Source organism: Indicator indicator, chromosome 4 (genome assembly GCF_027791375.1).
Source record: "Indicator indicator isolate 239-I01 chromosome 4, UM_Iind_1.1, whole genome shotgun sequence".
In the NCBI taxonomy this organism is placed as follows: Eukaryota; Metazoa; Chordata; class Aves; order Piciformes; family Indicatoridae; genus Indicator; species Indicator indicator.
The window spans coordinates 9,580,489-9,595,475 of NC_072013.1; the positions used below are offsets into that span (position 1 = coordinate 9,580,489).

The following is a 14,987-nucleotide window of genomic DNA, read 5'->3' on the forward strand; positions in this document are numbered from 1 at the left end:
TGGTTTGCTTTGGTGTTTTATTTTTCTGTGAGCGTTAGTATTTTCACTTGCAGGTGTAATGTGAATATGCAGATCAGAGGTAACAGAAAGCTGTTAGTCCTTGTAGAATAGTTCATTTTCCACAAAGTTGATACACCTACTGATTTTTATATGCCTGCTACACGTCACAAACAATATAATATTGTTATACTGAGATGTGCAGATAACTCTCAAGAGTTGGACTTGGCTGATACTCAAATGCATCTCTTGTTTCCTTTCAGAGCAATCCTGAAACCCAGAAGATCTGCTTAGGGGAGTCATCTCTCATTGAAGAAGATTACAAAGAAAACAAGGACCTGAAGGAATGGGCTGGAGGAGGTGGGGGTGGAGGAGGTGCAACCTACATCTTTAGAGTAAGTACTTTCTCTTTGTCTCATAGCCTGAGCTGTGTCCAGCGGAATAACCAGCTTCCTCTGTCAGTCATGGCATCTGATAGTCACTTCTTAAAAAGAATATGATGAAGACAGAGTCTCCCTCCCTTTCCCGCCCTCTCCCTCCCTTTCCCGCCCTCTCCCTCCCTTTCCCGCCCTCTCCCTCCCTTTCCCGCCCTCTCCCTCCTTCTCTTTCCCGCCCTCTCCCTCCTTCTCTTTCCCGCCCTCTCCCTCCTTCCCTTTCCCGCCCTCTCCCTCCTTCTCTTTCCCGCCCTCTCCCTCCTTCTCTTTCCCGCCCTCTCCCTCCTTCTCTTTCCCTCCTTTCCCCACCTTTTGTCTTTTTTTGTTTTCTTGTCTTTTTCATTTAAGTTCTTTATATCTTTTCATTTCCTTGATCACATTTGTCACTGTCACTACGCTAGCTGAACTGGTTTCTCAGGTCTTGATGGCTCAAGTCTGGGAATCACAACAGGATTCCCCTTTAATCCTGGCAGTAGTCCCATAAAAAAACCTAATCCCTAAACCTTGGTGTTTAGTTAAGAGTTACTCTTGTACACAGGAACATGACATAAAACGTTTTTGTAATGAACTTAGGAAGCAGTCAGTAGCATCACCCTGGCCTTGGGCCTCTCTTCTTTGGGATGCTTTTGTGCTTTCTGACAAGTTTGTGTGAGTTCACATATGCAAGGGATGTGAAGTTTTTCTGATGTTTGATGGGGGGTTTTCCAGCAGAAGAATGGGATTTTCGAACCTTTGCTCATCGCAGCAGGAGGAGGAGGAAAAGCCTACCTGAAGGCTCAGGACAGCTCCCTGGATGATGTACCCTTGGAGCAGTATGAGAACAGCACCACAGTACCTGGAGTCAGTGGGAGGACTGGGGCAGCAGGTAAGACACTAGAACCACACAAGGTCTGAATCAGATGACTGGACACATGCATCGTGCTGTAGGCACCAAATGTGGGGCTTCTTTTTGATCCCTGGGAGTTTTTCTGTGGCAGTAGTTGTTAGAAATATGCTGATAGACTATGACAGGTGTCTTCTCATGTGACATGTTGCCAGATAAAAGAGAATGCATAGGACAAGTGACGAGTGCTCCAGTAAAGGCTATTCCATAGCTGCAATTCTCTCTTTCATGAACTGACTCCATGAAAACGATGTTTGGGGAATGGAGCCCACTCCTCCACATACCAGCAATGGCCTTTGAAGAGAAGACTTTCTCCCTATTACTCCCCTAAAACCCAACATTACTCCCCAAAACCCTAGAATTTTTCTAGGAATATTGGAATTATACCTGAAATTGAAGCTTATTTATGATCTTGTAACAGCTAGAACTAAAATTCATTCCAAAGAGACAAAAAAATCCATTCCAGTGGTTCTCCATTTCTGGCTGTTACAGCCTTACAGATGGGCCACTAGAGGGAGGTGAGGAAATCCAGTTTAGTTTGATTTCCCCATGAATTCAGCAACTCCTATGGGTGAAAGCCCTAAGCAGTTATCCCCAAGTGGAGCAGTGGGCTCCTTGTTTCCCTAGTGCCACTAGAAATTGATGCTGAGGTGGTGGTTATGCAGCACATACTACAGGTTGTGCATTAAATTTCCTTTTGTTATTATCCATGGTATCTTGGTAGCTTGTCTATATATTCTCTTAACTTCAGAGAAAGAGTTAACTTGATTGCAGGCACTTAAATTAATAAAGACCAATCTGTTTTTCTAGATTGTATCTCCTACTTTCTTCCACTATTTCTTACCTATTCTTGTTCTGTTTTCTCACTCTCTGATTGAAGGTGGAGGTGGTGGCTGGCAAGATGAGAGTCTGCTTCCTCAGGCTGGGAAATCCCTTCTGGAAGGTGGAGAAGGGGGTCAAGCTTGTCCCCAAGCACTCGCCAAGCTCCACTGGGCTACCTCTGGTGGCTTTGGTGGGGGAGGAGGAGCTTGTACTTCTGGTGGAGGAGGCGGAGGCTACAGAGGTAAGTCTGAGGAAGGAACAGTCATGATGTCTAATTTTGTACCCTCTAGAGCACATGTAGTAAAGGGCTGGAGCTACACTGCTGCAGAAGGTGACTCACAGATACTTTAAGCTGAACAATATGGAACCTGTCCTCTTCTCCACTATCTCCCTTTAACTGGGGAAATCAAGGTTGTAGGAGAATTCCTATGTGATTTAGTATTTGCAAGGTGTGCTGGATCAGCCCTTCATTCATTCCCAAGTTGCCCAGAGAAAATGTTCCCTTTCCCTGCTTAAAGTGAACACAGTTTTACCTTGCTGAACTGAGAAACCTACCCTAAAATGAATTGTTTCACTAGCCTTGACACTGCCTGTGTCAAGTGAGCATTTATCCCTCAGGGACCTAATGCATACTCATATCATTGGAAGGTTGCAGAGTCACCCCAGGTGATAAGAGCCAGCAATGAATGCAGTGCTTCAGAGGCATCACATCTTTTGCAGCATGCAGCACTGAGCAGCCATCCATCCTCTTCTTTCTGCAGGGGGCCATGCCTCTCATAATGATGATATCACAGCTGGTGGGCAGGATGGCATCTCTTTTGTGAACCCCCTTGGAGAGATCTTCTTGCATCCCCTGGCAGGTACAACGTACTTCTTATTCCCCTTAGTTCTTTTCTTCCTCCTTTTTTCATTCTTCCTCCTAATTTCCTCTTTCCTGCTCCTTCTTCTCCTGCTTTTTATGCATTTCATTCAGACCTGTTTCACTCTGCAGGTCAGACCTTCACCTGTGGTGATTTCTTTCAATATATCTCCATAGTGCTCTGAGACTTTATTCCATCAATCTCTAAGCCAGGAGAGATGCCAGCCATCAGGTTCAACTGCACACTCTCAGTCTCAGAGATTTATAGGTCAATTCACTCTGAGACTTCTCTGTTTGCTTGAGGGATGCAGTACTTTCTTTCCTCCTGGCTCCCATCAGGCTTCTGGTGTGTTCACAATGTGTTGGACTAACTGCTGTCCTGCAGAGATGAAGTTGTAGATGCCCTCTGTGTTTTGGGTGTTTTTTTTTTTTTCCTTACTGGAATAAGATGGGGAAAACTGAACTGAATTTACCTGTTTGTGTCTTAATTCCTTGTTCAGCTATGGAGAGTCATGGTGAGGTGGAGGTTCAGATCTATCTGAACTGCAGCCACTGCCACTCGGACAACTGCAAGCGGGACCCTGACACCAACCTGCCAGTGTGCCAGTGTGAGATGGGGGCTGTGCTAGCCAATGACAACGTCACCTGCACTTGTAAGATGTGTAGTCTTATGTTCATTAAATAACATCTGCATTCTGAGTATTGTTTCTTTTCCTGGCTTTGTGATGGTCAGTTCCAGTGAACAGTGTTGTGAGAAATGTCAAGTCAAAGATGGGACTGAAAATTCCTTTCCTTACATGCTGAGTTGCTTCTCTGTCCCCATCTCCAACACTCAGGTTTGGATTAGGTGGAAGATAAAATACCTGTGTAAAGAGATGCAGTGTATACTTCCTGAATGGTCCCAGTGTACCAGATCTCCAAGTGTGAACACCCCTCTGGTATAACGTACCACCTGCTGCTGAGTGATTTAAGCCACAAATTACTTCCTTCCACAGCAGTTTCCCACTGTGCTCCTTCAGCTGATGCTTGGTATTCACTGCTACTTCCTGACGCAGTTTCTGGGAACTCCCAAAGCATCAAGACTGTAGAAAGTTTCAACTTGTAAGCCATGATGTTACCCATTTATTTAAAAAAAAAAAAAAAAGAGGGAAGAAGAATGGGTATGAAATCTGTGCTTTATCAGATGGTTTTCTACCCTCACAATGCTTTAAAAATTATTTAAGTACTTTTCCAACCTCCAGGGCTGTAGAGGGATTTGCTGTAATTTATAAGATGGTCTGGCCAATATCTCTGCATTGTTTTCTGGAATAGAAGCAACCCTCAGAGGGATGCTTCACAGCAGTTGTGATTGCTTTCTTTTTCCAGTGCCCCAGGGTCCTATCCCAGAGGGACACCTACCTCTCCCACTTCTCCTAGCTGTGGTGGCTGTCATTGTGGTGCTTGGAATGATCCTCACTTGTGGCAGCCTATCTATTGGTAAGAAACATTCCTTATCACCCTTTGACTTGTCTTTTCCTAGTTAAATTGAACAAAAAGAGACCGCCCAGCCACATGCTTCTGCTTTTAATACTTGCAGCCAGAGTGTGGTGATCTCCCATGTGGGACAGGGAGAAAGAAATGATAGAAAAACGTTGCCACACCAGAGTTAGGCACCAGCATAGTCCCACAGGGTAGGGACTGTTGAGTCCTGGCATTTGACGCAGAGAAAAGGGCCGGGAAGGCCCTCTTATCAGGCTTTTCTTTAGCAGTCACTGCTATATAGGCTGAGGTCACAGTCTGTAATTAGACATATCATTAATTCAGGGAGATACTTGATGCCAGCAAGGTGTCTTGCAGAGCTCTCTTCCCTCACCCAAAAGTACAAAGAAGTAGAGGAAACTTAAGTTGCTCCAAAGTGATTAGGAATGTGCAGGAATAAGAGTGCATATCATTTCACTACAGAGGATGGAGAAGAGCATCATACTGGCGAGCTAAAGACACTTCTTGAGCAGGTTTCTTTCTTTTCTGTATGGCCACCATTATCTTTTCTCTTCAGGTGCTGACCTTATCTGTGCATTTTTTTATTTGTCTGCCCCCCTGCAGTTTATCACCTTAAGAAGCAGCAGCTGGAAGGAGCCAGAGCACGGCTGCAGAGTCCAGAATATAAACTGAGCAAAATCCGCACGTCAGCCATCATGACCGATTACAACCCCAACTACTGCTTCGCAGGGAAGGCTGCCACTCTGAGCGAGCTGAAGGAGATCCCGCGGAAGAACATCTCCCTGCTTCGGTAAGGCTCACTGCACTGGTGGCTCTGGCACAGGAGAGCAAAGCAGCCTGGAGCAAAGGCAGAGGGAGGGCTCACACGCTTGCTTTAGTCATCATCAAGTATCCAGGACAAGAAGACAAGGGCCACCTGCCTCACTCATTGGAAAGCACCTAGTCCAAGCCAGCCAAAATATGATGGATGTGACACTTACTATGTCCTCTAAGATGTTTGGATTCCACACACTTCTCAAGCAGAAGTATAAGTTCATGAGTCTCCTGTTCTGTTTTCCCACACACAGAGCAGGTATTTCACCTCTGTGCTTGTATATGATGTCCTGGATTACACTTGCCACCTGGCAGTAAGTCCCTTCCACTTCTCCAGTGGTATTTCTTGTTCAGCATTTCCTGTTCCAGGGAAACACATGCTAGATTGCTCTTTGGTTCCATACCATCCAGATGATTAAAAATTATGTAAACTTTAGAAGAAAAAACTTGATCATTCTTATGTACTGTCTTACACCATCTCCTGAAGACACCAGTTTGCAGCTACCATATTCTTTTGTTCTCTAGTTCTTTCTTGTCCTGCTATTGCTACACTTAGTTATAAAGCCCAAGAATTCATAAGGCTGCTTTATCTGTCCAGAACCATGAGGGATCCAACCCCTGCCTGCTTTAATGGCAGTGACAGGAAATATTGAGAAGTTATTTTCAGAAGCTTAGAGATGAAAACAAAACTCTGTTGCTGAATTCATCTCTTGCAGTAGAATCTGTTCCCATTCTTGGACTGGCTGAAGAGAAGAGTTTGGCCAGTGCTGAATACAGGAGCACAGTAACATCTGTTCTCTCTTTTTTTAACTTTCAGGGCTCTAGGGCATGGTGCATTTGGTGAAGTTTATGAGGGAACTGTGGTGGGCATTGCAGGGGATCCCAACCCTCTTCAAGTGGCTATCAAGGTCAGTACCTACAAATTTCTTATACCACAATAATTACTCCTAAGAGCCATATTATCTCATTACTGTACCAGCTGGACATTCACATTTATCCCATGCATAATGACATATGCATGCATGTGATGGAGGTTTCCACACATTGTTGCATCTGGGAATTATAATCTTTGATTTTTAAGCTGTATGGCAGTAGCAGCAGCCTGAAAGTAAAGCATCCGTCTTATTTGCTCCATATCTAATGGCTATAAGTTATGGTCTAATGAGGAAAAGATTCTAAAAGGGGTAATCTGTTTTGTAAGCTCCATTCCCTTTGCTCAGGAGAGATGGAGGCAGCGCCCTCAGATGGAAAACAGTGTGAGTTAAGTCACCTGGAGACTGCGTAATATGATTAGTTAACATAACAAATTCTCTACCAGCATAAATAAATATAGCTCCTTTGAAGTCAACACAGAAGCATCAATTCACCCCAGCAGAGAATCTGCTGCCACAATGATTTATAAATCTGAGTAGGCAAGAAAAAAAACAAACTTGGGGGGGAGTGGGATAGCAACAAATAGACATTTTGGGGACTTTGAAAACTAGAAGGGGACTTCTAAGTCTTATTTACAGAAAATAAACCCTTGGCAACTATTAGTATGAAGCATTTCTGTGGCAGCAAACAGTAAACATTTATAGTCACGCTTATATATTATTAATTCTGCATTTCAGTGGTTTTGAGTGCTTTCTCCTAAGTTTTTCACATGACATTACTGTATTTAAATGTTTTTAATTGCTTCTCAGTCACATTTTCTTTGTACTGAAAATAGAGTTTGTCAACCAAACATGAAACTTCCAGGTAGTGTCTTCTTATTGCACACTGTTAAATACGCTGCTGGGAATAGACTTTGCAATAGCTTGTGAACATCCATGTCCTTAGTGGCAAGAGATAACAGGCCAGTTTTCTGTGAAATTACTGCTGTTGCCTCAGGATTTGTCAGTTACTCAGCCTTGAAGTTAAGCTTGTGACTCAGAGAACCAGATCTACTTCTGTGAGTTCAGCCAAAAATGTAGCAGGTCTATTGTTATTTATCCTGTCTTTCAAAACCCTCTTAAAAAACAAACCCCAACCTAACTCATTAATAACTAGCAGTTCTATTGTTATTTATTCTTTCAAAACCCTCTTTAAAAAAAAAAAACAAAACACAACAATAACCCCCCAACTCATTAAGAAATAGCAGTTCTATTGTTATTTATTCTGTCTTTCAAAGCACTCTTAAAAAAAAAAAAAAACAAAGGTGAGAGGATCATGAATTCTGGCATGTTGTTATCAGCTTCCCTGTGGCACTTAACAAATGCTTGTGACTGCCCAACACAGTTTCACAATCCAGCCTGGAATAAGCACCTCAGCACAGTTGCAAACAGGTTGACTGGCTGGTTGCTCAGTTGTGACAGTCCAGTGAGGATGTCACCAGTTTTGAAAGTCTCAGCAGTGATGGCATCTTGGTAGGGCCCTGCCTGCTCACATGTCCGCTTGTTCACCCAGTTCCCTATAGAGACATCACAAACATCACCAAAAGGGCTGCTCTGGAAACTGGTAGAGTGTCTGTGGGTCTAGGCTGACTTGACTTCATGCTGGAGCAGTCCTGATCTAACTTTACAGAAGCAGCTGGTGCAGATGGGGGATGAATTTAAAAAACATACTCCCTGTTGATTGTGGCTATTCCATCAACTTAATAGATCAGCTGCACTGTCCTGTCTGAAACAGTCTCTTATTTCAGATACCAGCCTTACCTTCTGTAGCCCACACTGCTGACAAGAAGAATGGGTTCCATGCCAGCCTCCGCACACTGAGCATAGAACATCCCACCTCTCTGCATGCAGCTGGGCAGCAGCACCTACACACAGCTGTGGTCAAACCATCCCATGATGTTAGAACAATGGACACAGTAGCAGACACTGCTTCCACTGCTGCTTGCACTCTCAGTTCACCTTTATCAGTGGCAGCTGCTGTCCAAATCTGCTGGCAGGGGAGAAGCTCTAAGGCCACATGACACAGATTTAAATCCTGTGGCTGTATGTATTGTATGACATTGGAAACGTGTGCTGCAATTGTGGCCACATAGAAAAGGGAGAAGAAACTAGCACCTGGCATTTTCAAGTGCTCGATAGATCTCTAGTTCTCCAGCTAAAGCCTTTCCTGATCTGAAGCTATTTTGCTCCAGAATACTGCATATGGTTAAATGCACATAAATGTGGCAGGGACAAGGGGTGGTGGCTTTAATCTACAAGAGGGGAGATTTAGACTAAGTTTAAGGAAGGTTTTGTTTTGTTTTGTTTTTACATTGAGGGTGGTGAAACACTGGAATGGGTTGTCCAGTGCCCCATTCATCAAAACATTCAAGGTGAGCTTGGACAGGACTCTGAGCAAGGTGATCTATTTAAAATTGTCCCTTTAATTGCCTGTTTCTTGTTCTAACTGTGACTACCAAATGGGGCCTATGCAACCCCATGAAGATGAGCCCTTCCTCATAGGTTCCTGAAATCATTCATCTTACATGCTCATTCTTGTCTTGTTTCATTTGTTTCTTTCATTTTGGTGGTCATCTAAATGCTCTCCATTCTTGATGGGATGGTCCTCACTGTCTTCACCTCTCAACAGACCCTACCAGAAGTCTGCTCTGAACAGGATGAGATGGATTTCCTGATGGAAGCACTGATTATCAGGTAAAGCTTAAAGTCTTTATACTGATGGTGGGCAGGGGGCAAAAGAGTAATGCAAGTAGTAAGAATCATTTATCCACTTGTTTGGGCTCAGAAAGAAGATCCAGCCTTATTTTTCACCAGATGGCATTTTAGTAGCATATGAGTTACTAGTTTAAGCTACTTATCTTAAACAAGGTAACTGAGATTCCTTTGTTGCACATCTGTTATGGTTTAATGCCAGTCGGCAACTCAGTCCCACACAGCAGTTGGATAGAGAAGAGAATCAGAAGGACAAGAAAACTCATGGGTTGAGATAAAACCAGTGTAATAGGTAAAGCAAAAGCTGTGTGCACAAGCAGAGCAGCGTAAGGAGTTCATTCACCACTTCCCATCAGCAGGCAGGTGTTCAGCCATCTCAAAGAAAGCAGGCTCCATGTGTGATGGTGACTTGGGAAGACAAACACCATCACACCAAATACTTCAAAAGAGCTTCCTCTTTCTCCCTTCAGCTTTTATTGCTGAGTGTGACATCATATAAAATGGGATATCCCTTTGGTCAGTTAGGGTCAGCTATCCCAGCTGTGCTCCCTTCCTGAGTTTTAATCACAAATCCAGAATGCATGGCCCACATATGACCTCCTGTGAAGAAAATTAAATCTATTTCACCTAATCCCAGCACAACATCTCAACAAAAATTTCTGCTGGTTGGTCCTGCTGGTCATGCTTAGAGGAGTGAAAAGACACATTTTGGCAAAAACATGTTCTGCATTTGAAATGTTTTCCTTTCCAAATAATCCTGTAGCCTTTTTACTAAGTATAAATCATGTCCTAAAGCACTTGCCAAAATGAAATTTCAATGAGGAAATGAAAAGTAGTAGGAAAGCTAAAGTTTAGAGCCACATACACAGTGACTCAGAAGTTCAACCTCTGCAAGAACAACAAGGAGGAGGAACGGCACAGGCTGTGTACCAGGGAGGCTTGGATTTAGGCTTGGATCCTGAGATTAAACATTATTATCTCTTGTGAATAAAAGTAAGTTTTTATAAGAGCAGATATGGCAGCTGAAGAAGGAGAAACTGTGGAAAGCTTTTCCCATTGTGTCTTTCAGTCAGTAGCTAAGTGTTTGTGCAGCCTTTTTCCTTTTCCTATCTGTAGAACTGTTTGCTGTAAGTAATCCCTTTTTGCAGTGAAGGTCCCAGGCTATTTCCCTTTCTTTCAGAGAAATACTTGTAGGGGTAAGGTAGTGAATATGGCTCTGTGTGTGTAGCTTGCACAGATGAAATACATCCCTTCTCCCAGTGTGGACATTTCTCTTAGATGTCTTCTGGCTTTTGATGTGTTTGCAAGCTTGACAGAACCACTATAAAGCCTCATCTGCATGTCCTCTGGACAGTGAGCTATGTAAAACTTGCCTGGAAAAGAGAGCAGACAGCCTTTCCTAATACCACTTGTGCTTTAAAGTATTCTAGTGTTGGAATTTAGTTCATTAACCCAAACCCATAACATTAAACAGCAGTATAGTCATGGGTGACTTTAAAATACTAGCATAGTCAGTGTTGTTGGTAAGCAACCAAAATTTATGGCTTTCTAATTTGTGCAACATGAAGCTCCTTTTCTTGTCTGGCCCAGCTCACACCCAGGTGCTGTTTTTCTGCTATTAAAGCATGAATCTCATGACACAGAGGCACTTCATGAAGCCTGCAAGAACTCTGCCAGCTGAACAGGATGTATGTTTCCTTAAAGAGTAATTTCAATTGATTACAGAGGGCTTTGATTCACTTAGTAGCACATGACTCTTTCTCTTCCCCAACTTCCTTTCCATTTTTAGTTCCTGTATTATCCAGGTAATCACTATCCAAGGGAAGATGCTGATTTCTAATGACAGTCTTACTGAGCTTCTTGACAATCTCAGCTTTCTTTTGTAAGAGGCAGAAAGCCATCACATAAGCAGCTGCTGCAGTAGGTATTAGTTGAGTCTCTCTTTGGCAGACTAGATGCTGAGTTGAGTCCACCAAACTGAACAGCAGCATATTTTAAATAACCAATGCTGAATTAAAATCCTCACTGCTCAGGATTATTTTTTTTTTCCACAAATGCCAATAGTATTTGCATATTTTAAGTTCTCAGCTTTCTTTTTCCTCTCACATCACCTCATCTTTCAGTCAGTGTGTGTTACATTCTCTCTTCACAGACAGCTCTGCTTTTCTTTCAACAGAAAATATGAAAAGATGAAAGGCTTTCATGGGCAAAGCCAGGCATAACCATAAACAGAAAGGCACTTTGATATAGCTGAAGCAGGAATTTGTTTGGTAACTTGCACTGTACCAGGATTTGCTTCAATCCAGGTTGTTAAAGCCCAAGGCACAGTGAGTCTGATGGATCTTGGTCAGGTACTAATGCTGTCTTTCTCTTCCATGTTGCTCTGATCCTGGCTTTCAGTAAGTTCAACCACCAAAATATCGTGCAGTGCATCGGTGTTAGTCTACAGACGCTGCCTCGCTTCATTCTGCTTGAGCTGATGGCTGGAGGAGATATGAAGAGCTTCCTTCGGCAGAATCGACCCAGGACGGTAAAATATCTTTCCTCCTAGCCTTCTGGTTGATTTTAGTGTGGCTATTTTTATTATTTTTATGAATTGGATAAAGGCACTGAAGCCAAGCAGGGATGTGCTGTGTCCCAGCCCCTATAAACTTCTGGATGCCTATGTCTGCTTGATGCAAGCAAATGTCCCTTGAGAGAAAACAAGAACAGTGGCAGAACTCCACTCTTACTAGCTGAAAAGGGAGGAGTAAAATCCTGTCCTGCCATTCCAAAGTTCTCTGTCAACTGAGCTGCAAATCAAGAGGCTTTCTTTTGTCAATGTGTCAATGTCTTTTTTTTTTTTTTTTTTCCCTATGCACTGTGGTGGCATCTGAGGAGCTGAAGTTACAGCATAGATAAGCAGTAGTGGGAATTTGTAGCACTAGGGCCTCAGCAGGTGTGCATCAGCACCCCATGGAGATGCACACATTTAGAGTAGTTGAAGAGCTGAGCCTCCACGTAGCGCTGTGACAGGCATTTAAATCAACACAAATGAAATGATCAACTCAATTATTCTTGTTTTTTAAAAAACACAACCCTTTATAAAAAACTGTCATGAGGGCTTGTGCAGATTATCTCTGATTTCTAATACTGTGTAGCTGCCAACCAAGTACAGTGAACACCTGGAATTAATTAGTTTCAGTGTTCCTCTAATGAATAGCTGATATGTTTTCTTGCAGAGTGATCCAGTGGGATCCTGGGCACCTCTGTTAAGTAGGGATCTCTCTCACAGGGCGGGAGGAGGCTGACTGGTGCCTGATGTTCTCCTACACCACATGATGCAGTTGTTGCACAGCTTCTTCTCCGCACAACACACTCCCCCCCGTGCCCCAAATAGTTATGACAATGTAGCTTTGTGTGTGCATGCTCCTGTGCTTGTATCAACATGTAGCTGAAAGATCAAGCTTAAACTTAATCTCTTGTCATACAGGACTAAATGCACGAATTAAATGCACTTGCAGTGGTATAGCAGCACCCAGATGGAGGAACTTGTAGCTCTTTATTTTTGGCATCTATAGTGAAAGTTGTGCAATTTCTGTTAGCAGATAGTCTGTGGGCAGCAGAGAATAAATACTCTGAATATTACATATAGTTTTAATGCAAACAACTGTTATTTTTAAAATATAAGCAAATCTGCTGTTCTGTTAGCAAATACAGTAGTTGGGAGTACTCCCCAGTACTGACAAAAATGCCCCTGTACACATTTTCTGAAACCAGAACCAGCCCCATCAATCTATTTCATGACCAGTTTTCCCTGGCTGCAGAGAAAATGCAGCCTTCTGACAGAGGCATCCCAGAGCAGTGGTAAGGTCTGGAAGTCTATGGTTCTATTTTTCCTCCTTGCTCTTAATTTCCTCTCCAGAAATGCCTACTTCATAACTTTAATAATTCTCCCTAGCAGATGTCAAAGAGCTTTGTGCAATAATTTGCCTAGCCAATAACAACAGTACTTAATGGCTGTAGCGTCTGTTATGTGGTTTGAGCATGAGAAATTTTAGTGATAACAGCATCCAGAAACAAAAGCAGCCTTTAAAAGAACAAAATTTATTTGATATCTCTCAGGCTTTTGATCAGCAGTGCAGTAATTTCTCCCCAGCTTTCCCGAGAGCAATACAGGAGTTCCTGGAGAAGCACCAAGGAAATTTCCCTGTGGGGAAATAAATGATGGGATGAAAACATCAGGGCTCTTGGAGAGAGATGACTTGAGTGTTCCTAGTTAGGGAAGCACTGATGGTAAAGGGCTAGTACCAGTCCTGTGGTAAGGCATCCCTCTTTAGCACACTTCTCCTGAGGGTAATCTCTGTCCTTCCAAAAGGATGGAGAAACTGATGATTGATGACTGCTTGTGCAGAGATGTGCATTTGCTCTCTCTCTCTCTGTTCAGCTGCTAATTTCTGTTGATTAATTTATTAACTCTTTAAAAGCAGATGGATGTTCTTCTCTCCCATCTCACCTTTGAAACCTGATGGATTGGCTTTTGATTTTGCAGCCTAACACCAGCAGGGAATAGTTCTCTCTCCACTCCCTTTATTAGGCTATTCAGACCAGGCCACAAATCTCTTACTAGCTTGTCCTCTTTGTGCTCTGCAGAATTTAAATCTTCTGCAAGTTTTCTGTCCTAAATAAGAATTTAATAATTTTCTAACTCTTTACTTTGATTTGCTTATGTTTTCCTTTGCTCCTGGCTCACTTAACTCTTCACCCACACTGTATGTATATCTCTCCCTTTCCCTTCGTCTGCCTCTCTCTGATTACTCCCTGCCAGAACTATATTCTGCTCCTCTTCCACTATTCTTCCCTTATCATATTCTGTGTGTCCTTTTCCAGAATCAGCCATCCACACTCACGATGCAGGACCTGCTGAACATCGCCAGGGATATTGCCTGCGGCTGTAAATATCTGGAAGAGAATCATTTCATCCACAGGTAAGGAGAAACAGTCCCTTCTGGTGTATCTTAAGGTGCATGAAGCTCACACAGTGCCTACTTGCAGTGAATTAGACAGGACTAATCTTCAGGGGGGAGATAGAGGTTTCCTGTACCAATACAGGCTTGTCCTTACATGTCTGGGCTGCTCTCACCGGGTTTCGGTAGGAGTTAGACCCTGAATTGTTCTTTGCACTGTTAGGGAGAAAGAGATCGTCTGTTCACAGGGAGTGTTTCCAAATGTGAATTTTCAGGTGCCTCCACTGTAGACACATTTGAGATTATCCAGTAGTCCACTAGATGGTAGTGTCACTCTGTGTTAGCTTGCAAGACAATTGAGTATCATTTCTCTCTTTTCTGAACTCCTTAGTATTTTCCCTACCCCATCAGCACAGAACAGCCTATTATATTTGAGCCACTGGCTAGAGAAGGGTAGAACAGGGTTAAGAGGAGGTAAAAACCCAACTTTAAGGCTTCCTTCTCAGTTCAGAAGCTGACCTGCTCTGTGGTCTTGGGGAGCCTGTGTTTGCCTATTCCTGATTATTTTTCCTCCTTTGTAGAAGGGAAAAAAAAAAAAAAAACACACCACCAAAACCACAACACAACCCAAAATTATATAGCAGGCTTCAGCTAAGAAGAAAATGTTATAGAAGAGGTAAAGGTTATTGTAGGCAGCCTTTTAAAATTCCCAGTTGGGTACTGGACTCCTTTGCTTCTGAGTAAGAGTTATTTCAGTTCCTAATGTTCTCAGGCATAGCATGCAAGTGAATTCCTTCCCGAGTATGAGCTCTGTGCTGAGTTCAGCCCTTTTGTGTAAAGGAAAGGGGAGGCCTGCTCATGAGGGGGTCACACAGGTTCTAGCTAAACCAACATGCAGCCTGGGAGTTATGCAAGGAGACAACTGATTCACCCACGCACACATCACATGTACGCACGCATGACACCGCACGGAGCAAAGAGGCAGAGCTAGGCAAGAGTGGGTAGGGACTGGAGGAACTGAGGGAAACAAGTAGGAAGCAGCAGTTGGAGCAAAAAAGCCTTGATAGTGAGCTATGGGCTGTGTTGTGGCTTTGTGATTAGAGCACCTGAGAGTTTTCAGTCTCCTTTGTA

At 43.2% G+C, this 14,987-nt stretch overlaps 1 protein-coding gene across 1 annotated transcript in view; it reads left to right on the forward strand.

Annotated features, from left to right (window-relative positions):
• The window catches only part of LTK (leukocyte receptor tyrosine kinase), a 112,391-nt gene that overhangs the window by 92,152 nt on the left and 5,252 nt on the right, over window positions 1-14,987 (forward strand). The window contains exons 15-25 of the mRNA XM_054400236.1: window positions 261-392; window positions 1,140-1,296; window positions 2,195-2,377; window positions 2,898-2,996; window positions 3,496-3,648; window positions 4,361-4,471; window positions 5,078-5,264; window positions 6,105-6,195; window positions 8,828-8,892; window positions 11,311-11,440; window positions 13,780-13,877. Coding sequence (XP_054256211.1) covers window positions 261-392; window positions 1,140-1,296; window positions 2,195-2,377; window positions 2,898-2,996; window positions 3,496-3,648; window positions 4,361-4,471; window positions 5,078-5,264; window positions 6,105-6,195; window positions 8,828-8,892; window positions 11,311-11,440; window positions 13,780-13,877 — 1,406 coding nt within the window. The remainder of the gene's footprint in view (window positions 1-260; window positions 393-1,139; window positions 1,297-2,194; window positions 2,378-2,897; window positions 2,997-3,495; window positions 3,649-4,360; window positions 4,472-5,077; window positions 5,265-6,104; window positions 6,196-8,827; window positions 8,893-11,310; window positions 11,441-13,779; window positions 13,878-14,987) is intronic.